Here is a 23,474-nt window from a genome sequence, read left to right as displayed (position 1 = left end):
TCCAGCCAGACAGCCAACCGCCACTCGCCATGTTCCGGACGGCACAAACCCGCGTCCTCGACCTCGCGCAGGCCGCCTTGATCGTAATAGACATGCAAGAACAGTTTCGGCACACGGCGTCTCCCGTGCTCCCTGCCGTTGCTGCTCTGGTTGCCGCGTTCGTGCGCGCGGAACTACCCGTAATTTTCACGCAGCACGGCCATGTGTTTCCCGGCGACACCTCAATGCTCGTGCGTTGGTGGGGCGTCAAGGGCTCCATTGAACGGTACTCATCGAAGTGGGAACTTATGCCGGAGCTGTTTTCCAGGCTCCCGTCACCGCCGGTATTGACTCCAGGCGCGGATAATGGGTCGATGCACTTCATCCGCGACAAAGACCGTTACGACGCGTTTATTCACACATCACTCCAACAAATCCTCGACGACGCGTCAATATCAGCGGTCGTGATCACCGGTACTTTGACAAACATGTGCTGCGAAACCACAGCACGCACTGCGTTCAATCGGGATTTCTACGTGTATTTCCCCGAGGACGCGAATGCGACGGATACGGCGCAGCACCACGCGGCAACGATTGAAAATCTGAGACTTGCATTTGCTCAGATCACAACGGCGGAGAAGGTGCTTCAAGCAGTTGAGAGCTTGGAGAAGAAGGCATAAGGGAGGAGTCAGGCTTGAATGCATTTTTCTCGTCATCACGTCGAGTAATTAGTTATAGGCGTAGCTTGCTTAAATGTCACGTATACGCACGTGTAAATTTGTCATGTTGCTGACTTCGACAATAGCCAAGCTCAAGTTGCAGATGATTGGGATTCCTCCTGCTCAACTCAGAATTGCAGCAACGCAATGTGAAGAAGGTCAATAGTACGCAGGGGCAGTGATGATTTAGGGATGGGACGTCGATTGAAATACGATGCGCGGCATCATAAATACAGCACAGTTAACAATTTATACACAATCTCAGGAAACGATCGGTCGAATGGTGAATGGTGTTACAAACCCAAGGAAATCATTGAAGTGGATACGCAAAAGGCGGACAACAGGACCAGATCTTTCGGACGACCTTAGTCCGCTGGGTTATCAAAGCCGATCTGTGACAGGTTTTATGAAAGCGGATCTCGTGCGTAGTGATGCTCAAATCGTTCTACCATTACAGTAGCCACACAAGTGCGGAAGGCTCGTCTCGTTGACGTCAACACAGAGCACGAGTCTCTTTACTCAGAGTGATAGTACACAAGTCCAGGTATTATTCATCATACAATCCCGACTATAATAGTTTAATAATATTAAGTCATAACTTTGTTGAAGTTGATCGGATATTTCGCGATTTGGGCCGGCCACATCATGTGACTAGCTCACGCGCAAGAGAGTACAAAGCTGCTTTGCAACTGGAAAGTGCCTAGAGGCGAACAAGGATGATCATTTTACTTTCCTTCTTTTAATGGGGCCATCAGTACAGCTTGCCCGAGAGGTTGACTGAATACGATTCTATAGGGTCATCATACTACGTATCTTCACCGGCACGCGTTGGAAAGTCATACATTAAGCGTCGTCCTCATACTCTGCAGTTTACCTTTTCCATATATATACAGAATAAATGCATATCAGCTCGCCTACGCCTAAAATTGCCCCGGACGCGGGGTTGCCGCCGCGGGAATGGCTGCCGGTTCCGGCGCGGTCTCGACAGGTGTTAACTCCACCAACTCCGTCTCAGCCGGCGACCTCGTCGCGTTGAATACCCGCGGTGGCTGCTGCACGGCGGGCACTGCGATGGGCTCGAGGTACTCGCGCAACCAGACCTTGCCGGACTCCGTGGCTTGCCTGACCGCAGCATTGCTGACCGAGGCGATCGGTCCCAAGAGATTCATCGTGTACACAGCGTAGACAACTGCGAGTACGAGTGCAAGGGTGGTGAAATATAGAGGGCTTTTCAGAACCGCAACAAGCTCGTTCCAGCCTAACGCAAGGAGAAGAAGGTAGAAATATAGTGGCACCTGACGAATACTTTGCACGGTACTCCGCTTCGCGTCGACATACATCGCGTCGGCCGCGCGTCGTACGCTGGTTTCCACCTGCGTTACCTGTGCTTCGGACAAGAGCACACCAAAGCGCTCGACGTCGACCTGTTCAGCCTCAAGCAAGGCGCGCACATCTTCGTCCGGCTCTACCAAGGTACCACCACCGGCAGAGACCCGCGCACGGCTGAGCAAGGGAACAAGCTTCAGAGTCGCTTGCAGCGCCTCCATATACAGTTCCTCGATCTTGTCGGTCGGCTTCCATACCCGCGGCACGCCCTTCTCATCATACCTGAAGCGCTCTTCAAAATACTCGCGCAACCGTGCGACGACCGTATCTGGCCGCCCGACCTCGCGCATTTGTCGGTGAAACGCCTTCCACGCTTCCGCACGCAGAAGCCGTACTTGCGCGGTGACCTCATCCGCAGTGCCGCCAAGACCGAGGTCATAACTGCCTGTCTCTGAGGTGGCAAAGGGCCGCAGCGTAGCTTCGAGAATCTCCCGGAATGCTGCGACCGCAATATCCCACACGTCCGCCGATGGCACCTTGAAGATCATGGTAAATTGGTCCTCGAGTTCAACCGAAATATTCCGCGCCTGTCGGGTGACCATTTTCTTCGACTCGCCTTCGCGCAAGCGCGTCGCAGCCTCGTCGATCTGGCTTTCAACCTCCGTCCTCTCGTCATTAAACTTTTTCTCCGTAGCCTCCGCAACCGTTGCATCCGCTGCCGCCGCATCAAAATACTCCAACGCGATCGCCCGCGCGCTCGTGATGACGTCCACGAACTTGTATCCAGTGCGCGCAAGCTCAACCTGTGCCTCTTCGCCGAACTTTTTGATCGCAGCCTTACGCGCGACGGCGATCTGACCGGCACAGATTTGGGTAACGCGTTCCAACATCTTTGCAGACAAATCTCCGCGCTTGGCGTCATACACGCTGGGAGAATACCGTTGGGCGTCCTCATCGTACGCCGCGAGCGCTGTCGCCATCGCGGCGGCGAGAACTGCGCCACATCCGGGAACAAGAGCATCGGATGGCGCGGCGTCAATCTGCGCGAGCGCAGTGTCAAAACTCTTCCATGTCTCGGCGGCGATCTCATCGCATCGAAATCGGGCAACGAGGATCTGCTGGGTTGGGAGGTCGAGGTCTTTGTTCTGCTCGATTTGCGACCACACGTTCGCGGCGTACAGCGACCACCCGTCGACAGGCACGTTACGGTGGTAGCCCTTTTCGAAAACATAGTCCTGTTCGCTGCCGACAGCGAGGTCGGGATCAAAGCGAGAAGCGAGCGACGACACGCCGGAGGCGAAGGCCTCCGGCTGTAGGAGCTTGTGCGGCAGCGCAGTGAACTGCAGAGAAAAGAAATCGGTGAGCTCTGAGTCTGCAAAATGCGGGGGTTTGATGAGTGACGCCCAAATGCGCTCGAGATCAGTGCGCAGGGTGTTGGCGAGATTCTCGAGCGGGGTGATGCCTATGTGGTCGCGGATAACAAACAGCAACATCGACTTGTTTGGCACAGAGAAAAGGCTCAAGTTGACTTCGAACACAGTCTTAAGCAGGCCCATGTTTGCGCCCTGGTAGAGACCGACTTGGTGCTCCCAGATGTTGACAATGAGCACTTCAGAGGTGGACAGCGCGAATAGTGCGGACTTCCGTTCAAAGTCCTGATCCTCGCCGCGCTCGCGGCCGTCAGTACCTTCGACATCAAGAATGAGAATACGACCCTGCCGCGCCCGCGCCATCCATATGCCTGAAAATGGTATGAGATCAATGTAAGCGTGTTGGCGCGAGGTGCTAGTTACCTTTGGTGGTCTGTCGGCGCGCAGCCTCGCTCATGACGTCAAAATGCGTGCCGAAAAGAGCATTGAGCAGTGTACTCTTGCCAGTTGACTGGCTGCCAAACACGGAAATGAGGTGATAGTCGAGGCCCACATGGAGCATATCGATGCTGTCGAGGAACGCGTTCACGCCGGGCCTGCAGAAGCACGTGTAAACAAGAGGCGGAGAGAGAGGTCGTGAGAGGAATGCACGCACGAGAACTGCTTTCCCTCGTCGATCAGCTGCAGCTGGTTCGTGGACGGTTCGGGATCAAGTGCACCGGGTGCAGAGCCGGGTGCGGAGGCCATGGTTGCCGTGAAGTTGGTGGAGTGTGGATCTGTTTGACGGTGAATCCGCGACGCCCTCTGCAGGTCACAACTCACGGATCACTGATCACAGAGCATTAGCCTCACGTGCGTTCCACGATAAGACTTGGTCGTTGTCAACTTCACGTACTCCAAGCACAATGTCTAGGGAACAGGAAGTGCGTTTCTGGTGTGAGAAATATTGACTGGGAGTACACTGACAGTCCGATAGACTTTCATCGACGACACAGAGGATCTTGTCCTGCGGCGGCTTGACTCGGCCGTGCTCACTGACAAGGCCGAGATCATCGACATCAGGTGCGTCGAATGCCATGCGTAGCTGCCGGGTTCCTGCTAACATACTGGTGTGCAGAGGTACTTGGAAATGCACGGACGACAGTGTGCGGGAAGTCACTGACGAGGTGCGATAGGTTTCCAGCGCACGTATGAGGGCGCGTATTTGCGGACATATCTGCTCGAGGTCACGCTGGGTGAGTTCGAAGACCCACAATCTATAGCTACGAGGTGCTAATAAGGAAAAAGCACTTTCTCTCCTGCGCGTGTTCGACATCGAGTTCTACCCCATCGGCGCCGCGTTTGTCGTTATTGGTGAGTAATATGGCTGTGGGCTACAGAGGCAAGGCTAACCGCCAAAGGCGTGCTGTTCATGATTATTGCGCTCCGGAGACGTCTCATGGCCAACGAGTTTTTCATCAGCAATAGGCCAGCGCGGTACTTCCTGACAAGTGGCACACCAGTCCTTGTCATGACAATTCTGTGCATTATTGCCTATATCGCAATCATCCCCGAGATTTTCAGACTTAAGTAGTATGGTGGCAACACATATGTGGTAGCAGTGGTTTTCTCTTTGGTTTAGTGCGAAGAGTTTGAGGAAGTGTAGCAGGCATTCATGTAGGGGTCACAGGATATATAAAAATACAATTGTTGTACAAATTCGTTTCGGGGTAGAGGCTAAATCTGTCGTGAAAACGCGTTCTCGAAGAGCTCGCGCATGCGGTAAAGCTGATTCTTGATGCGGACCGGGAAAATAACATTGCGCTCGAGCGGCACCGCGTACGCTCGACGGACGCCGCGCATGACAGAGTCGACTTCCTCGTCTGAGTCAACGGGCCCGCTGTTGAGCTCCATGTCTTCTGCAAGCTGTGCCGAGGAAGTGAGCTGTGCCTGTTTAAGCTGATTCTTCTTTTGATACGCCGCGAGAAGGATGTCGTAAGGCTGTGAGCGGCCGGGTACGTTGCGCTTCGCACCCATGGAGTGCGACTTGCATGTTAGTGAGCGCGCGCAGTATCCACCATTTGGCAACTCAACACCGCACTGCCGCTCGACGTTGACGGGGCCTTTGGGCTTTGGCGCGGCTTTTGGCGGCTGTTTCTTCTTTGTCTTTTTTGCTGGTGGCGGCTTGTCGTCGTCGACGGCACCTGCTGTTACCGCAGCCGCCGCAGCGGCAGCGGCGGTGGCCTCTGCCTTACGCTTTTTTGTAGGTGTGCGCTCCTCTTTGTCCTTGTCTGCCTTTTTGCTGTTCTTGGTAGCTTTGGCCTCCGTTTTTCCGTTTGTCGATGCGGACCCAGCGCTGCCGTTGCCCGCTGCGGCAAGCCGCGAAGAGGCGTCGAGCGTGATGGTGTCCGCAACAATTACCGGCGTACTTGCCGTTGTTGCGGAAGACGTGTTGGAGGAGGACGATGACGATGCTGACGGCGGAGTGGCTGCGGCTATGGCGCGTGCTGCAGACTCTGCGCGCTTCTGCGCGATGCAGGTTGGGATGTGGCGGAGGAGGGCGTGCTGGAGGAACGGCCGATCGCACGAGCGGCATATGCCGTACTCAAGCTTGTCAGTGAGCGGGGAGACGCTGGAGAGGGCTGCGCGGTCGCGGGCCTGGAGCCGTGGTGCGGAGGAAGGTGGTGACGCGGTGGCGGCGAGGGATCTCGGGAGGGAGGGGGAGGCGGCGGCAGAGGAGGTCGCGGAATGCGGTGAAGTCGGCGCTGGAGATGCGGCGGCGAGCTCGCGGGCGTACTCCTGCCACGAACGGTCTGCTGGCGGGGGAGGGAGCATACTAGAGGCGGGGCTGATGGTCGCGATGGCGGGGTTGCGAGTGGTGTTGGGCCGCAACAATTGTCAGCGCGGGGCTTGTAGCTCTTGCAGAGGATCACACTCACATGTCAGTCACAGCTCACGCTCTGCCTCACGACTTCTGCTCCGCCGCGAGCTTCGCGCTCCACGCCTCTGCCTCCCGCCAGCAGCCACCCGTCGCCCTCCTCGCATGACCCGCCCCGCGTCGTCTATGCGTTCTCCCTTGTCTCTGTCTTTGCCTCGCCGCCGCCGCTCTCCGCTCTCCGCTGCCGCTGCCCGCCTCCTGCCGCCGCCACCCTTACTTCCTAACGCCGTCTAACACCACTCCACGCCGCCACCATGTCCATCAATATCTGTCGCGACAACCAGGACCCGTTCTACCGCTACAAAATGCCTCCGATTGTTTCCAAGATTGAAGGCCGCGGTAACGGCATCAAGACTGCTGTCGTCAACACCGCTGACGTCGCACGTGCCCTCGCGCGGCCTCCCATGTACGTCACAAAGTTCTTCGGCCTCGAGCTCGGCGCGCAGACCTCCGTCAACGAAGCTACCGACCGCTACATGGTCAATGGAGCGCACGACTCCGCCAAGCTACAGGATCTCCTCGACGTCTTTATCCAGAAGTTTGTGCTCTGCAAGGCCTGCAAGAACCCCGAGACCGACATCGTCATCACCAAGGACCAGCTCCTTTACCGCGACTGCAAGGCATGCGGTAAGCGCTCGCCTATCGACATTGCTCACAAACTTTCTGGTGTAATCTTAAAGAACCCGCCGCCAGCATCTGGTGGCGGTTCTGGCGGCAAGAAGGCCGGCGCTAAGAAAACAAAGAAGGACCGTCGGGCTGAAAAGGCTGAGAAGGCGTCCAAGGGTGGCGACGACGACGACGACGATGATGACGATGACGAGCTTACGCGCCGCATCCAGGCCGAGGCTTCGGCCTTGCCTCGCGCTAACGGTGGCGACGACAACTCTGGGGGCGACGATGACGACGACAACGACGAGTGGGCGGCCGACACCTCCGAAGAGGCCGTGCGCGCGCGCGTCAAAGCGCTCGAGTCCCAGGTTGGCTCCATTGTGCTCAACGGTGGTGAAGACGATGAAGAAGACGGCGGTGACGATGTATACACGCAGCTTGGTAATTGGATTCTCGAGCGCAGCGCCGACGACAAGCCGTCCAACGTCGAGGTCTTCAAGAAGATGACCGAGCTCGGCATCGACCGCAAACACCGCACGCTCCAGGTCCTTGCTCAGAGTCTTTTTGATGCCGACATCCTCAAGCAGATCGTGCCTCGCGCCCCCTTGCTCAAGAAGCTCATGCAAGGCGGGCCCAATCATGAGAAGGCGTTCCTCCGCGGTACCGAGCGCTTCCTGGCCATTGACCATCCCGAACTCATCCCTTCCATTTCCAAGATCTTGCACCAGTTCTATGAGAACGACATCGTCTCCGAGGAGGCAATCGTGTACTGGGGCTCGCATGTCTCGAAGAAGCACGTTGAAAAGGACGCGGCTCGCAAGATTCGCAAGGCTGCTCAACCCTTTCTCACCTGGCTCGCTGAGGCCGAGGAGGACGACGACGACGATGACGACGACGATGAGTAAAAGTTTGGTTTTGTCTGTGTTCAGTTCTATACATCTGTTTCATGCCCATAGTAAATAATTACATTTCCCCCCTTTTACCAGCCTAAAGAAGTCATAAACGAATATCCCAAAACTCCGCCTTACCCCCGCCGCCCCGCCGCGGTATCCGCTCCCCGCCTTGAGTCCGCCACCGACTCTCAATCCGGCGATGCATTTGCCGCGCTTCCTCTGCAGCAGCGTCGTCTGCAACTCTTTCCTGCCTTCGGCTACTTTTGCTTTCATCGCGTGCGTAGAGCGGCAGAGTAGTACCGTGCTCGCGTAGCACTTGGCTGAGACGCCGTTCCACGTCTATCGCTGCTGCCATCTTCGCAGTTGGTGCTGTTGTCTTATCCGTCTTTACCCACGTCATGGGCATTGCAGTGTGCTTCACTATCGTAGACTTTGCACTCGTTGTCGTGGCACGCATTTCCCCTACTCGGGGCGGCACTTGCACCTCCATCAACCGTCCCTGCACAACAGACTGTCTCTGTTCCTCCCGCTCACGCGCAAGCGAATTCCCGTCCGCTTTGCTGCTCCCGATCGCATGATGTGCCATCACTTCGTCACGTCTCTCATCTTTGTCCGGGCTCGTAGCAGAACGTCGCTTATCTAGTTCGCGCTCTATGTAGGCGGTGCTGCATTGTGTTAGCCTTGCATTATGATCTGGAGGAGGATGAACCATACGCGAACTTCTCCATCGTGGACACGGTACGTTTCTGCAAATCATCTGCCGGGGTATCCTTCATCTTTGCCGAGCGCCGGCCTCCGCTGGTCCCCGTATCTGTGCTTGCACCAGACAACAACGTAGCAACAGCCACGCCGCCGGCGCGTCGCCGTCGTGGCCGTCGGTGTCCCATAAGCTCAGTGACGACAGGTGGCAATGACGGGTCCGGCTCATCATCATCTGTAAACTCTGTTCGCCGCCGTTTGCTAGCAGCTCGAGTTGCTGGCATAGCAGGTTATGGTAAGTGTTGGGACGCGACGCGAAGCGAGTTGTGTAGAGCATGATTTGAGATGCGTTGGGAGGTTTGCTTGGGCTCGCGTTCTCGGGCTCGCGTTCTTGGGCGTGCGTCCTTTTCAGTCAACCCCCCTTTCCTTGCTCTCACAATTAGAGTGATACCGTGTTCTCACCACTTACCAATTAATACCAACTAGTTACTGTCATCTTGTTACTCTATATACGAATTGCTTGTATCTAAGAGCCAATAGTACAAACATCCTTGCAGCCAAACGATACTGCGAAATTTTATGCTCTCGAGATTATATCCGCTCCAGTTCGTCGAGAACCATCATCGTAGCCATTGCCGTCATCGCCATCGCAGTCGTCGCTTTCTTAATGCCGTCATTTGCGGTCTGGCGTTTGATTTGCCATATTTCAGAGGCATTGACAGACACGGGGACTTGACGGCTACTGGCAGCCGCGATGGAATTAGTTGCTTCAGGACTCGAGAGCGCTAATACGCGAGCGACAGCAAATCGCGGACACAGCGGGTCGGCGGCAGTTGCGGAGAGCACCTTGTCTCACGACGGGGCGCAGCAGCCTTAGGCTCCGGCAACTTGCTTCTTGATAGGTATTTCAAGCTCGAGATAGGATTTGGCGAATTCTGGGAGAGATAGTTAAGTCACTACGTGACCAACCATTTGAATTTTCGTTGTAGGCTTCATAAAAATCGGTTTCCCGCAGCGTCGATACTCGTTACAGCTATTCCTTGTGTATGAGGGCGTTCTCGATTAGCATAAGCGGACCGACAACGTAGTTTCGACAATATCAAAGAGACATCTCTCCGGCATTTGAGGACAGCAAATATGTATTCAGGCAATTAGCGCGCACCATGGCGCGATTATGAACGTACAGCATTAGAGGCCAGAGGTCGTCACGACTGTTAGAAGACAGTCATTGTAAATAGCGACAAACAACGATATCCTCATAGTCAATAAATTGGGGTTACAAATTGAAAACTGCCTAGCAGACTGAGCCAGCTTGTGAACTCCGTGAGTTGCAACATCTGCAGGTGCGCGTTTAGAGCTGGCCCTCGAGTGTATCCGCGACTTTCGTAACCGTTGCAATCTTCGCCTTGTTATCGGGGTAGCAATTGGTCACCTATATCAAAAATTTCTTCTTAATCTCGGCGCACGTCAGTTATCAAGTCGAACGCAAAGAGTTGCACATGATTAGCGGCATAGTGCGCACCGCGGTACGGCGATCATACGAGTTCACAAATCTGGCTACTTTAAAGTTTTGATATGACAGCCGTTGCCAAGGGTACCCCTGCATGCACTTGTTTTGATAGACGCCGCCTCGCCAGGGCGAGGTCGACTTGTGACCACTGCAACACGCACTCAACGCTGCTGTTACCTATTTAGTTATGCGGTTGCTTCGGCGTGAGTTGGCTTAATGAGCTCACTGTTATTTGTCCTTTCAGACTTCTGAGGCAGCCTGCATTGGCCGCAATATCGGCATCAGCTAAGCAGTACGATATGATCCTACATATGTAATACTATAGCTCACCTTCTATTCATACACGCCCTTCTCATCACGACGCCTCTGCGCCGACCAACACATTTGATGCCTCAGGTAGTACGAGCACCGACTCAGCATTATTCACATACTCAACCTCCGCAGCAATCGCATCAGGCCCGCAAGGCCGTACCTCTACCGTCGGCAATAACAAGTTCCCGCGGCGCAACGGCACTAGTAACACCGCCAGATCAGTTGTCTTCTCGCTCACCGCAAACAAACCCTTGCGCTGGCCGGACACTAGCCACGTATCCGACTTTGCATCAATTTCGTAGATGAACTCTGTCGAAGGCAGTTGTTCCGCGTCGGCGTCAGAAGATGACCGCGCAGCCCAATACCGAGAGGATGTAAGGCGCACGATCACGGGAATTGGCTGACCTATGTAGAATACTTTATCGGAAAACGCGTACGGTTGTAGCTCCCGCGTTGTCTCCACGTCCTTCTGCTCGCACTCGCCTGTATTTGCTAGGCTAGGAAAGTCTAGCACTGGCGGCGGCGCATATTGTAGCTCGACTGTGAACAGCACTTGCAATTTCGGCACTTCCACAGGGATCACCAGTTCCTTCGTCAGACTATCAAAAGTCTCTGTCGCATGCCGATCAATGTCCTATTGCGAGTTAGAATATCCACAACACATCCCCGCAAGATAACATATACCGCTGAGTAGAAATCACGCAAAAACGCGTCCATCTGATCTCGGTTCTTTCCTATCGCGCTCAATACATCGCTCCATTGATTTTGCAGATATTCTCCAAGCGCAATCTTGTCTAAGAACGCGTACCGCACAAGATCGCAACGTAGCAAACCTTGAATATGATGATCCACAACGACAGAGTACTTCTCCAAGTCGCTTCTGTCCTTCAACTTGTCATGAATTGTCCGCGAAATCGTATCTCGCACCTCGTCCTCGAGTCGCCGATAACGTATCCGCAGCTCTAATGGCTTTGGTGCTGTATGCCCGTTCACTTGCTTCTCTTTCTGCGCGCGTCGTGTCACACGGTAGGCGTATGTCACAGCCTGGTTTGCAATTGCGACGTAGGGCGTCGTCGTGCCGCGCCCAGTGGCTACCTCATACTCATCCGTTCCACGGAGCTCGCCCGCAACAACTCTCAGCGCGCCTCCAGGGTCTGCAGATGTCACCGAGAACTTTGAAAACAATGCGTCGCGCTTGAATAAGTCCTTAACATTCACATCGGTGCTCAAAGATATCGACACCTGCCGTGATACCGACAGAGAATAATACTCTCCAGCTGTTGTCTTGTACTCCACGTGTGCGCGCACTTGTAGATTCTTCGGAATCGGTCGGTCTGGTTCGGCAATGTACGGCACCGTAATGTAAACAACGCTATCACGTGCAACAGTGCCAATCTCAACCTGTGATCCAGATGAATGCGAAACGTGCATGTTGTCCTCTGAAGCTTTTGGCACAACTGTGGCAGTCGCTTGGTCCATGTCAAGTCTCATCCCCGTCGTGGCGCTTCGCGCGGTGATTCGCGCATTCTCAAGCTCGTTCCATCCAGTATAGACCAATATAACAATCCGCTTCGGCTTATCCAGCCGCATCACTGCCGGTGTCTGCAGGCGCACGTCGAGATTGCCAGGTTGCTGGTACATCACGAGCATTTCGTCGCCATCTGCGGCCTTTTTGACGCCGGTGAGATCTTCAGAGAGCACCAACTTGCCAATCGTGAACTCGATGTTATCAACCTGATATGTGCCTGGGACGTTGTGCGTCGTTCGCAGTTCCATGATGTTGCGCCCTGGCGCCAATTTCACAGATTCGCCTTGTGACCGGAACAGTACACTTCGCTTCATGCCTCGCGGTTCAATTAGTCGTACAGTAATGCTAGTCAAGACCCACTCGACTTCGAAATGGTTAAACACCTCCGCTGAGAGAAAGAAACTGTCGTCAGCCTCAGCCGATACCCTCACGAGTTTCGAAACTGTCGTGACAAATAATGGTGCCAGCGAGAAGTTCATGGTCATCTCCAATTTATCACAGGCTCCTAGAACTCTTCTGCAAATATCCGAAATCAGATCGGTTCCAAGGTTGTGCGCCCGATTCGTTAACAGCTGCAAGAAAATCTTGAGATACTCCTCCGGCCGATCCAGATGGTACAAGCTATCTGCGCTGATTAAGAACAAGTCTGTAGCAATCACATCCCAGCCCTGATTTGAATACAGTTGCGGCAATGATGCCAGAAGTTTCACTGTTTCGTCATACTTATGTTGTCTGTACTTGATAATCGCCATCTGCGCACGCAACTTGTCCACCGAGCGCGTCCGGTCAGCAGACTCGTAGTACGATCTTGCGGCATCCGTAATCTCAAAGTACGCGTTCATAAAACTCACTTCATCAGCAAGTGCACGTTTCAGCTTCGGATGTAGGAACTTGTCAACATCCACGTCATCAACATCAGCGTCAGGAGCGGAATCAAGGAGATTGATATCATCCATTCCTGCGTCTTCAATCTGCCACCCATATCGCGCTGCAAGCTCTTCCATGGCGCTGCGAGCAAGAAGTAACACTTCCGCCCTGCCTTCGGCAACATCACGCGTTCCTTCGCCTTGTATCACAGCTGGCTGCACCTCTGTGGCATCCAGCACTTCCTGAATGACGCTGTAGACCCAGTTTGCAACCATTTGTCTATTTTTCCCCAGTCCCACGAGCATTTTGCTTGTTTCAGAGACAAATTTGCGCGTGCGGAAGAGCAGCTGCGAGATGCGCAGCGCTGCAATCGACGGCGTCAGCGCGGAGGATATGAGTAGCAGCGTCAACGAGGCTTGCCGAGAGAACAGATAGCATCTGAAATCAAACAACGAAATCTCGGTCTGCAGGATCTGATGGCGCACATTTGTGTCCTTGTCGCGATCAAGGAGAGCGTGTTGTGATTCTGGGGTAAAGCCGACGTCTTGAAAAAAAGTCACCGTGCGGTCTGCAACGACAAGTTTTGTTAGAAATGTGTATACATGATGATAGAGAATATTACCTTTAGTGAGCTGCATGAACGTTTCGTCGAGACCGTCATACTGCGTCAGCGCATCCTCGAGTAAACTGACGTTTTCAAAGGACAGCGCTAAACCCTCCTATCACTGTCGTTAGTCACTGCAAAGAAGAACACAGGAATTCACACAGGCAAAACTAGCTTTCATAACAAAATAGGTCGAAAAGTTCCATCCGGGTACGCTCTTTTGCAACTCCAACTTCTTCGCCTGCTGCTCATACATTTGCACTCGCTTTGCAAACGCTGTCATAATACCATCCCTAAGCCTCGCGATGGCATCATCCCACACCTTATTTGCCTCGGTCTGGTCAATCCCGTCTTTGATAAGCACGCACCGGTCTTCCTTCGACGAGGTATTGAAATCCGCGCGTATCTTGTCGATGACACCGGCCTTTAGTCGTAGCGCATTCGTAGCCGCTGTACCCGTAGTGTACGGACTCGAGCCCTCGGGGACGTAGTAAAAGATTAGCCACTCAGTGGAGTCCCTTTGCGTCGCCACGAACGCCGTCGCGAACCAGTCGCGTATCGCTTGGCGTACGGAGCCGCGGTAGGTATCATTGTCCTCGCACCGCACGAGCAGTATCCGCATGTACGGCGTGTCCAGCAGACCCGGAATCTGGTGCTGCTGTGGACGTGCCCGTGTCGCACTCGCGGTCTCGTCGACGAGATTTACGTAGAGCTGGGTGATGGACCGGATGGGTCGCGGTGGTGAGGAGACCCAGCGCAGGTCATGCAGCGGCAGCCGCTTCCTGATATCAGAAACGATATTGGGCTGAACATTATAAGGGTCGTAGTACGCAATTGATACCGACCGCGGCGTGGTCATGGCCGTAGATTGTGGGTAGGAGATAGGAGGGGAGAGGGTCCTGAAGCTCTTGTAGCAGGCGCGTTCGCCGCGATATTCTGAGCCGCAGTCATCTTCGCAGCCATCCATCTCGTGTATCAGCTGTTCATTTCTCTACAACCCATCCTATTCATGTTGTACATTTGCTTTGTGCATTTAAAAAGGCTCATCTTCCAGTGCGTCAAGGTCAAGGAAACCCTGCACCTTCTTGCGCCCCTCTTGGCCCCTTTTCTCAATCTCAGGCGACCACAGTCCGCACTGATCTAGAGCATCCTTAGGCGCAATCGTCTTCCGTCCCAGCTTGAACACATATTTGGTCACTGAAAGCGCGTGCAGCTTGCCCGAAGGCGACTCGAACCGGCTGATAACAAACAGCCACTTTTCGTCCCAGCCCAGGATACGGGACTTGATATTGTACAGTGCGTACGGCTTGATCTCGCGACGGAAGATAGATGCGACCGCACCAAGTGGGATGTACGGCCACTTGCCCTCCTTAGCCTTTGTGTCAAGAAGCATCTTGCGGAACACGTCTACCATCAAATCCGTTCGCGCAATGTCGAGGTCGCTGAAGTATGTCGAGTTCGACTTGTGTCCGTTCAGATCGCACTCAGCCGCGGGAGAGCGGTACTGCACGGTGCTCGTGCGGAACGGGTCGGCTTCGACCTCCAGCTTATTCTTGTGCACATAGAGGTAGTAGCCGAGCGACTTGTAGAAACGGAAGTGCCTATAACCCAAAATTGAGTACTTCTGTTAACAGAACTGAAGGGCGTCAGCAACTCACCATGCAAAAGGGATGTTCTTCCAGCTGATGAGAAAGTATGAAGCTGTGAGCACCGAGAAAATAGTAGAGATACTCCACATGTCTGCGCACAGTAACGATCTGCAGAACAGCCAGCCAACCGCAAATAAACGACCAAAGACCCAGCAGAAGGAGACACGACAGCAATTTAAGGAAGGCGCGAGCGCGACGAGCAAAGTAGCACCGGAGCCTCGGCACAAGCTTGCATAAGTGACAAAACATGAGCATGTTTGTGCAAGGACCGGGACGCGAGCTCAAGAAGTTGTTGGGGTCTTCGTTTCGGCTTCGCCAACAGCGATTTCCTCGTTTTCATCAAGCAGCACCGCGGACAGCTGCGCAACTTTCACTGGCGAAAGTTGATCGTCGACGGTCGAGTCCTCTGCGCCGTCGTCGGACGCCGCTGCGGTGTCCACAATCATCGGCGACTTCTTCAGCAAAACCCGCGCCCTCTCTTTGGCTGCGCTCTGTGCCAGCTTCTTTTCGTTTTGATTATCATCCTTCACACTGTGCTCTTCTTCAAACCGTGTTTTCTCAAACTCCATCGCACGTATGTAATCGTCCTGCTCCTCAAGCTGCTCCTTTAGCGACCGCGCGTTCTCCTGCGTCTCTCGGAGCTCGCGCTCAAGGTGCACAATCTTCTTGCGAAGCATCCTCTCCACAGCAGCAGCACTGTTCTCTTTCACTGCTACCGCTGGAACATGCTGCGTGCTTGCCAGCGTTGATGCAGACTGCTTGTGCCGTAGCCCTCCCTCTGCCTCTTCGTCATCAACCATAATCACAGCCGTGGTTCCGCTGTCATCGACTCTCCGACGTTTGGCAATTACATGGCCGGCATCGTCCGCATCGATGACATCCACGTCCATCTCATCAACTGTAGTCGCCGCCGCGGACGGTACCCGCCTGGCCCTGCCGCTGAGCCGAAACGCGCGCCGTCGCTCGGTACGCACGCGCCGACGCGCCTCATGTTCGTTCATATCCTGCATTGTCTTCTGCCATGCCTGTTTCAAGTTAACTGCGATCTTGTTGAGCATGGCTGCCGGTGTGAAACGTGGCTTCCAAGCACGATCTCGCAGAACAGACACCCCGCGCCTCTCTCCTGAACCGCTTAGTGCAGTCACGTGACTTGGTAAACAAACTTGTCGCATGCTCGCGAATTCCCCTGCGTCTTTTGACGCGTCAACGGTGATACCACGCAATATCTGATCTTAAACTGGCTAAAATATTATCAAAATTCTACTGACCTTCAAAAATAACTTTTTCCCACCTTGTACTAATAAAACTGAATAAACATTTTTGCTCTGTACAGACGGGCATAGATCCCCATATATATGCATATGTACCTAATCACAAAGGTAGATCATATCCATGTGTCAGAAAGAGCCGCGACGCAGCATTCGGTCCGACTGCAAATCCGGTAGCATCTATGTCGGCGATTCCCGTGGGTTGCTGTTCCACAATATCGCCTAGTTAAGTTGTTCTATAATGAGTTTGCTGGCTGCTGATGTACCGACGCACGAGGACGCACGGAAGTCGGACAAGAGCGAGGACGTTGCGCCGCTCACGATGATGGGGAGTATGAACACTGTCACAATAGGCAGAAACATACGTTTCGAGACCACCAGGCGCTTCCATATCATGGTCCGGATTTGCGCTAGAAGATTAGCAAAGGAAATACACTCTTACACATGAAACATACTCCAAATGGAAGTGGCATGACCCTTATGAAGCTTAAAGTCAGAGTTGGCGGTAGGAACGGCGGCTAAGAACGCAGTCGCTGCTTCCTTCTCGCTCTTTTCGTGCTCGTATACAGAGTCATCCTCAACGTTGACCGAGTTCTCCCCGAGCAACTCGCGTACTTCCGGATCCGATGCAGCGACAAACTTAAGAAACACGTCCTCGAGTTGCGGCCCGGCGATACGCAAGTCATCTGTGCTGTTGTACTGCAGAGCCAGCCGCTTTGCGAGATCAATTGCTTGCTGCGCTGTCGGCATGTCGTACGTGATTTCCTTGCCCGAGGCGCCAACGATCATGCTCACGCGGTAGCCATTGCCAAATGCTTCCTTGAGCTCAACGGGCGAGCCGTGGGCTTGCAACTCGCCGCGAGCCATGAGCACGATGTTGTCGGCGAGCAAATCGGCTTCGTCGAGGAAGTGGGTGGTCAGAATTATCGTGCGCTCGCCACGGGAGTTGAGCAGGATGTCCCAGATCTTCCTGCGCGAGAGCGGATCGAGTCCGGAAGAGACTTCATCGATGCAACACACCTTCGAGCCGCCGACAAACATCATGGCGAGCTGCAGCTTGCGCTTTTGGCCACCGGAGAGATTCCGTGAGTAGAACTTTCGCTTTGGCGAGAGATCGCACGCCTCAATGAGCTGCTCGACTTCCGTGTTGATGTCTGCCGAGGAGTTAGAGGCTGCGCGCTTGATGCGGCAGAAGATGCGGATGTGTTCCTCGACGGTGAGGATATCCCACATGACATTCTTCTGCGGACATATTCCGAGGGTGCTGTCAGAGGAAAATTGGATTTTGCCGGATGTGACATTTTGGATACCGGCAATCATCTCCAAGGTGGTCGTCTTTCCCGAACCATTGGCTCCCAGAAGACAAGATATTTCGCCGTCACGGAAGCCGACGGAGAGATCCTTGACGGCTTCGACGGGGGTGGCCTTCTTGGCCCTTGAAAATATCCCAAGAAATGTGAATGGGTAATATGTCTTGCTGACATTCGTGAGCGTGAGTTCGTAGTTTGCGTCAGAGTTTGTAGTGGCACGCGCAATGCGGCCGTAGAGTGCACGTTCGATGCCAGACGCGAGAAGAAGGTACAGCGGGATCTGTATGACGGTACCAATCCAGAAAATTCCCGGGGCAACGTAGCCGTCTGGCGGAACGTGGAGCAAGTTCGCGGCTTGGAGACTCGCCTCGTAGCGGGCGACTTCCTGCAGATTGAACGCATAGTTCATGGGCGGGAATATGAACCCAAGTACACCAGAGGTTGCGCCGTTGTGCGGGCCGACTGATTTTTGGATGATGGCCATGATGGCAAGGAACACAGAGATGCCGGTAGCAATTATGCCTGCGAGCTGTGCGGTTGGCAGGGCTTGTGCTAGGGCGAGGGCGAAGCAGATTGTGGCGAGGCCGTTGAGGATGTGGTAAACGATGAGGATGCCGAGCGAGGTTTCCTTAAACATTGTGAAGCGCATGACAATGCCAATGATAATCCAGCCAGGGAGGTAGGCAAAAAAATAGGCAATCGTGAACGCGAGGTGCCTGGACGCGCGACGGCAGCCCATGGACTCGAGGAGTGTTGCGATGCCGTACTCGCGTTCTGCGCCAACGTGGCCGGCGAGTTGGTAGATAACTCCAACCATGGCGAGATAGAACACGGACGCAAGGTAGTTCTCAACCGCCTTCATGTAGTTTGCGCGGATATCGTCTTCGTGCTCCTCTTTAGTGCGAGAGGTGTACGCAATGAGATACGGAGCGTCAGCGACCGGATCGCGTCCGGAGAGTGCAGCATCAACCGCCCATTGCAGGGGCATAATGTAGACCTCGGCGTCGGAATCGTGGTTTTTGACGTCGACCTTGTCCAGACCTCGGTCAGCACGGAGCGTGTAGTTGTAGGTGCTCTTGGCAGAGTCGAACGAGTGCCAGACAATTGCGCCATAGCAGGAACTGGCACCGCGCAGGTTCTGGCGACATGCGGTGAGCAAGTCGGTGGCGTCCTCGAGCTCGTCGATCTGGTCGTCAGGAATGCCGGCAGTCACGTTGGCCATGAAGGCGCGGATTTCGGCAGTGACACCGTCATCCGAGTCGGCGAGGTAGACGAGGGTGCGGGAGCCAATGGCATCGGCGAGCTGGCGGACCTGTTGAGGGGTACCGATGCCGTACTCGCCGCCCGGGACATAGAGGTTCTTGACGTAGCCCATGACGATGATGAAGATGACCGGCAGGAGCAGCGCGCGCACAAGGGTGGAGCGCCAGGTGCGGAGGAAAATGCGGATGCACTTGTAGTGCAGCGCAGCGGTCTGGCCGGCGAGTGAGGCTGCCATTACGGTGGTGTCGAGGCGAAGGAGACGGACGGCCCTGAAGCCTCTGAGAAGAGGACGGGGTGAAGTAGTGCCGTCCAGTCATCTCGGAAACGCTGTCTGGTCGGATTATGCCCGGGCCCTCGGTAGAATTTGCGCTTAACCACTTCCAACGACCAGCCCCTGAATCGTGTTCCTTTGTCTGACCTTTAGCGTGGCGCCGCGCGGCAAGTTCCGTCGTGTTCGTATTTCGCTATCTAATCCGTCCGCAACAGCTTTTGCACGCTCGCCGCCAGCTCAGCAACAGCGACGTCGCTGCCCTCGTCCGCCGCTTCGCCCATCCCAAGCCGCTTGATCTTCACCACGCCCTGCGCGTATTCGTCCTGCCCCAGAATCACTGCCAGCGGAGCTCCAATTTTCTCCGCCGCCTCGAACTGCTGCCGCGGCTTGGGCTTGCTCTTGTACAGGAATTCCGCGCGCACGCCCGCGTCCCACAGCAGCTTCGCGACTTTTAGTCGCTCCGGCAGGAAGCCCGTCCACTCCTTGCCACCGCCGAACGCCATCACGTACACGTCGGTCTCGGTTGCGCGCAGCTTCGACATATCCTCTTTGGCCTTGATGATCGAGAACAGCCGCTCCACGCCGAAGGAGATGCCGATGCACGGCATCGTGCTCTTTTTCTTGGACTGCGAGAACATGCCCACGAGCTCGTCGTAACGGCCACCCGCCGCGATCGAGCCCACGCCGACATACTCCGACACGTCCTCGTCCTCGTCGGTTGGCTTCTTCTTGCCGGCAGCGGCCGCAGGAGTGTCATCGGCTGGCGGCGCGGCGGAGGCGGCAGTGACGCACTCGTAGATTATGCCAGTGTAGTAGTCGAGTCCGCGCGCGAGGGAGAGGTCGAACGAGAGGAACTTTGCGATGCCGAGGGCGTCGACGTAACTGAACAGCAGCTCCATGTCACGAATACCCTGCGCGGCGGCCTCGTTCGCCATAAGAGCTTCGTTCTGCTTTAAAGTCTCAAGCAACTCGACGCCACCCTTGAGCTTGACAAACTTTCCAATGCGGTCGGCGACCTCTACAGGCAAGTTCTTCTCCTCGGTCATCTCTCGCCGCACCTCCTCCCAGGGCGACTTATCGAGCTTGTCAACAGCACTGCTGATCTTGCGAACGTCATCGAGGGGTACACCGCACACCTGAAAGATACCGTCCAGGATTTTGCGGTGATTGAGCTTGACCACGAATCCCTCAATGCCAAGCGCGGTCAAGCCCTCGACCGCAATGGCGAGCACCTCCGCGTCCGGGATCATGCTCTCGTATTGGCCCGCGACATCAAAGTCGCACTGGTAGAACTCGCGCATGCGGCCTTTCGTCATGGCCGGCTGGTCACGGCGGTAGACCTTTGCGATGTGATAGCGTTTGATGGACTGTATGGTGGGGTTCATGGCGAGGAAGCGCGCGAACGGCACGGTGAGATCGTAGCGCAGCGAGCAGAGCTCGCCACCTTGGTCCTTGAGGTCGTAGATGAGCTTGGAGTCCTCACCGTACTTGCCCGCGAGAATTTCTTTGAGCTCGAAGACCGGCGTGTCGATAGTGACGCCGCCGTGGCGCTTGAAGACATTGGTAATGGTTTCGAAGATGCGCGTACGCAGGATCATGTCCTTGTCGGCCCAGTCTAAAAAGTTAGCGGATGAGCGTGGAGACGGTGAAAGAACTCACCTTTGGTGCCCTTGGGGGTCTTGAGAGTGAACTGGACATGCTTGAGCTGCTTGCCGGCGGTGGCCGCTGGCGCTTTGTCGGCAGAGGCCATTGTGGAGTGTAGTCGGCAGAGGGTGCCTGCGGTGCGCGTGCAAAGAAAGAGGGACGGTTGTGGTACAAGCAGCCGACCTAGCATCAGCGGAGGACTGGGCTGGTGAAGTGAGAAGTGCGACAAAAAATTGTGGTTGGGGCGTCTAAACCTAAACGTGGCGGGGCTTTACGAGAGGCTGTACGCAACAACATGGAAGGCGAGCTTGACGCGCTGGAGCTGACCATCTATGCGCCGTCCGGCGCCGAGTTTGCACTTGTGCAGTATGACGATGGGCGCGTGCTGTTTGGCAGCGGCTGCGGGCTCCGCCAGTTTAGTTTGCACTTCCGTTTCGACTCGCTCTCGTCTATCGCCGTCACGGCGAGCGTTGATGCAGCCGGCTCGGATGACGAGGAGACGCAGCTGTGGCTTGTGATCGTGCACTTGTTTACGTTTGGAGAGTCGTTCGAGAGTATCAGTGTGCGCATGCCGACGGAGTTGTACACGCGCTGTGGGCTGTCCTTCGCGAGTGAGGTTGTCGCAGACGAAGTGACATCGACGACGACATGTACCGTCCCGCGCGAGCTCTTCTTCCAGACTTCGATACCCTCATCGGCGGATATACCAACCTGGCTGGGCCGCTGCTTGACGACAGTAAATACGCCCGCATATCCCGTGTCGTCCGTGGTCACCTCAACCGGCGACACGCCGCCATGCACAGTTCTTCATCCCCTGCGCCCGCCGAAACCACGACCTGGCGCGCTGCTGTACCAGCGCTGGATTCCCTCGCTCTCTCGTGTACTCACCCTGCGCAACGTGGACATCGATAAACACACGTCAACGTTCTCGGCATGGATGAACAACGATCGCGTGGCAGAATTTTGGGGCATGCGCGGCGATGCGGCAACGGTGCACGCGCCGTACTTGCGCGCGCTGCAGGCGGATCGTCACGCGAGCGCCGTGATCGGCGCACTGGGAGATGTAGACTTTCTGTACGTGGAGATGTACTACGTGACTGAAGACCACGTTGCGCCGTACGTGCCCGCACCAGGCGCAGGTGCACACGATCGCGGGTTCCACCTGCTGGTGGGCAACGAGCAGCTGCGAGGACCGCACATGGTACACGCATGGCTACCGTCAGTGGTGCATTGCCTGTTTTTGGAGGACCCACGCACAGGAAGCGTATACCTCGAGCCGCGGGCTGACAACGCGAAGCTGATAGGCTACCTGATCAGGCTTGGGTTCACGAAGGTACGGGAGTTCGAGTTCCCACACAAACGAGCAGCGCTGATGCAGATACGGCGAGATGAGTTTTTCCGAGGGTTCAAGGGGGAACAAGGGGGTTTCAGGTTGATTAGTGAGAAATAGATGTGTATGTATATTTCGCTAGTTTAGGACTAGTCCTTGCGGTCGGCGTTAGCGGGGACCGGTAACGAGGCGGGCTTCTTGCCTGCGTTAACCTTCGCCAGAGCATACACAAGACCCGCGAGGAAGCCAATGGCGATGGCGGTGACGGAGAAAAAGGTGACGGGAGCATCAAAGAAGATCAGGCCCGAGAGGGCGATGGGGAGTTTGTTGAGGGCGCCGACCATGGAGTAGGTGGTGGAGGAGGTGACGCGAACACACCACGCGGAGGTGTAGGAGATGAAGACGGTGGAAAGGCCAGAGAACACCATAGCGACGATGAGGGCCGTACGCTGGTCGGCAGGGAAGTTGCGCTGGACGTTTATTGCGGACCAGTCCTCGAGAAGGAGGGAGCAGACGAAGAGCACTGGAATGGAAAGGAGGTTGTTGTAGAACATGGTGTCAAAGTCCTTGAAGTTTGTGAGCTTGATCCGCTTGCGCATGCCGAGAACATAGGTGGCCGAGGAGAGGCAGTTGAGGGCCATCCAGAGATAGCCGGCGTTGAGTGTCGAGATGGACGCGGCAGAGTCATCTCCGTAGGAAAGTAGGGCGGAGCGGATGTCTGCCCAGGCGGCAACAATGGAGGAGAGGACCATGAGAGCGAAGGAAAAGAGAGCGAGACCAGAGACGGAGCCACCAAACCAGATGACTTCGCCGTAGGCAATGAGGATAATGGTAAGATTCTTGAATATGGTGTAGACGGGGATGGAGAGGAATTGCAGCGCCTTGGAGGAGGTGTAGATCATGATAACGAGGAGGACGGAGATAGGGAACCACTTCTTTGCCTCTTGGAGGTTGAAGTCACGGTACGAGATTAGACCGACGGTCTTGCAGAACTGAATGGCCGCGACGCAGACGAGGGACTGGGACGGTTAGCGGGGAACAGGAGCCGAACACGCATTGCCCCTTCTCGCCCCGAGGGCGAAGAGACGACATTACAGAAGGCACACACCTGGACCATGAGAAGGAAAAAGTTAAGGTTGAACGAGTATCCAGACAACACAAACTTGTTAGTGACAGTCATGAGAATGGAGGCGCCGCAGTAGGAGAAGATGGAGAGGACGGGGGAATTCTGGATATTGGAGAAGAGGCGAGGAGGGGCGCCGGCGGCGAGTGCGCCGACACCAGCGAACTCCTGGGCAGGCGCGGGGAGCTCAACACGGAAATCCTTGTCCTTTTCCATGGCAGTGGTGGCGGCGGTGATGTCGATGGCGGAGCAGGGGGCGAGAGGAGGAAGTGGAGCGAAGAAG

General features: G+C 55.2%; 12 protein-coding genes across 12 annotated transcripts; 4 read left to right on the top strand and 8 right to left on the bottom strand.

The window, feature by feature from the left end:
* Positions 1–224: 224 nt before the first annotated feature.
* Positions 225–659, top strand: V1518DRAFT_376329 (Isochorismatase-like protein; the record flags this gene model as incomplete). The annotated part of the gene is made up of 1 exon (XM_066901536.1): positions 225–659. One exon carries the CDS (start codon positions 225–227, stop codon positions 657–659), a length of 435 nt encoding a protein of 144 aa, XP_066758052.1.
* Positions 660–1,520: 861 nt separating this feature from the next.
* V1518DRAFT_420062 (RHD3/Sey1) lies at positions 1,521–4,322 on the bottom strand. Its single transcript, XM_066904914.1, has 4 exons — positions 4,290–4,322; positions 4,050–4,222; positions 3,818–3,990; positions 1,521–3,765 (listed from the first exon to the last, which is right to left on the bottom strand). The coding sequence occupies exons 2-4, from the start codon at positions 4,139–4,141 to the stop codon at positions 1,619–1,621; spliced, it is 2,412 nt and encodes an 803-aa protein (XP_066758051.1). The 5' UTR covers positions 4,142–4,222; positions 4,290–4,322; the 3' UTR covers positions 1,521–1,618.
* On the top strand, positions 4,029–5,039 carry V1518DRAFT_68989 (uncharacterized protein). The gene is made up of 5 exons (XM_066906650.1): positions 4,029–4,317; positions 4,371–4,458; positions 4,570–4,629; positions 4,682–4,747; positions 4,795–5,039. The coding sequence occupies exons 1-5, from the start codon at positions 4,300–4,302 to the stop codon at positions 4,965–4,967; spliced, it is 405 nt and encodes a 134-aa protein (XP_066758050.1). The 5' UTR covers positions 4,029–4,299; the 3' UTR covers positions 4,968–5,039.
* V1518DRAFT_420056 (SCA7, zinc-binding domain-containing protein) lies at positions 4,945–6,243 on the bottom strand. Its single transcript, XM_066904913.1, has one exon. It carries the CDS (start codon positions 6,206–6,208, stop codon positions 5,111–5,113), a length of 1,098 nt encoding a protein of 365 aa, XP_066758049.1. The 5' UTR covers positions 6,209–6,243; the 3' UTR covers positions 4,945–5,110.
* Positions 6,244–6,299: 56 nt separating this feature from the next.
* Positions 6,300–9,788, top strand: V1518DRAFT_442183 (domain found in IF2B/IF5-domain-containing protein). Its single transcript, XM_066906434.1, has 3 exons — positions 6,300–7,821; positions 9,294–9,334; positions 9,384–9,788. Exons 1-3 carry the CDS (start codon positions 6,566–6,568, stop codon positions 9,458–9,460), a joined length of 1,374 nt encoding a protein of 457 aa, XP_066758048.1. The 5' UTR covers positions 6,300–6,565; the 3' UTR covers positions 9,461–9,788.
* Positions 9,789–10,377: 589 nt separating this feature from the next.
* V1518DRAFT_428620 (trafficking protein particle complex subunit 10) lies at positions 10,378–14,192 on the bottom strand (the record flags this gene model as incomplete). Its single annotated transcript, XM_066906099.1, has 4 exons — positions 10,378–10,968; positions 11,019–13,297; positions 13,352–13,448; positions 13,494–14,192. The coding sequence occupies 4 exons, from the start codon at positions 14,190–14,192 to the stop codon at positions 10,378–10,380; spliced, it is 3,666 nt and encodes a 1,221-aa protein (XP_066758047.1).
* Positions 14,193–14,366: 174 nt separating this feature from the next.
* V1518DRAFT_428619 (uncharacterized protein) lies at positions 14,367–15,071 on the bottom strand (the record flags this gene model as incomplete). The annotated part of the gene is made up of 2 exons (XM_066906098.1): positions 14,367–14,934; positions 14,992–15,071. 2 exons carry the CDS (start codon positions 15,069–15,071, stop codon positions 14,367–14,369), a joined length of 648 nt encoding a protein of 215 aa, XP_066758046.1.
* Positions 15,072–15,263: 192 nt separating this feature from the next.
* V1518DRAFT_434488 (uncharacterized protein) lies at positions 15,264–16,040 on the bottom strand (the record flags this gene model as incomplete). The annotated part of the gene is made up of 1 exon (XM_066906247.1): positions 15,264–16,040. The coding sequence occupies one exon, from the start codon at positions 16,038–16,040 to the stop codon at positions 15,264–15,266; it is 777 nt and encodes a 258-aa protein (XP_066758045.1).
* Positions 16,041–16,315: 275 nt separating this feature from the next.
* V1518DRAFT_445255 (uncharacterized protein) lies at positions 16,316–19,037 on the bottom strand (the record flags this gene model as incomplete). The annotated part of the gene is made up of 2 exons (XM_066906459.1): positions 16,316–16,660; positions 16,706–19,037. Coding segments are annotated over 2 exons (2,520 nt in total), but the record flags the coding sequence as incomplete, so codon positions are not given.
* Positions 19,038–19,291: 254 nt separating this feature from the next.
* V1518DRAFT_438670 (uncharacterized protein) lies at positions 19,292–20,844 on the bottom strand (the record flags this gene model as incomplete). The annotated part of the gene is made up of 2 exons (XM_066906370.1): positions 19,292–20,709; positions 20,754–20,844. 2 exons carry the CDS (start codon positions 20,842–20,844, stop codon positions 19,292–19,294), a joined length of 1,509 nt encoding a protein of 502 aa, XP_066758043.1.
* Positions 20,845–21,002: 158 nt separating this feature from the next.
* V1518DRAFT_420049 (acyl-CoA N-acyltransferase) lies at positions 21,003–22,236 on the top strand. The gene has a single exon (XM_066904912.1). It carries the CDS (start codon positions 21,034–21,036, stop codon positions 22,186–22,188), a length of 1,155 nt encoding a protein of 384 aa, XP_066758042.1. The 5' UTR covers positions 21,003–21,033; the 3' UTR covers positions 22,189–22,236.
* On the bottom strand, positions 22,178–23,461 carry V1518DRAFT_420047 (uncharacterized protein). The gene is made up of 2 exons (XM_066904911.1): positions 23,177–23,461; positions 22,178–23,087 (listed from the first exon to the last, which is right to left on the bottom strand). Exons 1-2 carry the CDS (start codon positions 23,405–23,407, stop codon positions 22,218–22,220), a joined length of 1,101 nt encoding a protein of 366 aa, XP_066758041.1. The 5' UTR covers positions 23,408–23,461; the 3' UTR covers positions 22,178–22,217.
* Positions 23,462–23,474: the final 13 nt, after the last annotated feature.

The sequence above is a fragment of the Limtongia smithiae genome (genome assembly GCF_038497785.1).
Source record: "Limtongia smithiae strain NRRL Y-17922 unplaced genomic scaffold V1518scaffold_10, whole genome shotgun sequence".
Taxonomy (NCBI): domain Eukaryota; kingdom Fungi; phylum Ascomycota; class Lipomycetes; order Lipomycetales; family Lipomycetaceae; genus Limtongia; species Limtongia smithiae.
Note: the sequence above shows the minus strand (reverse complement) of the source record. Positions and strands in the feature narration are given on the sequence as shown.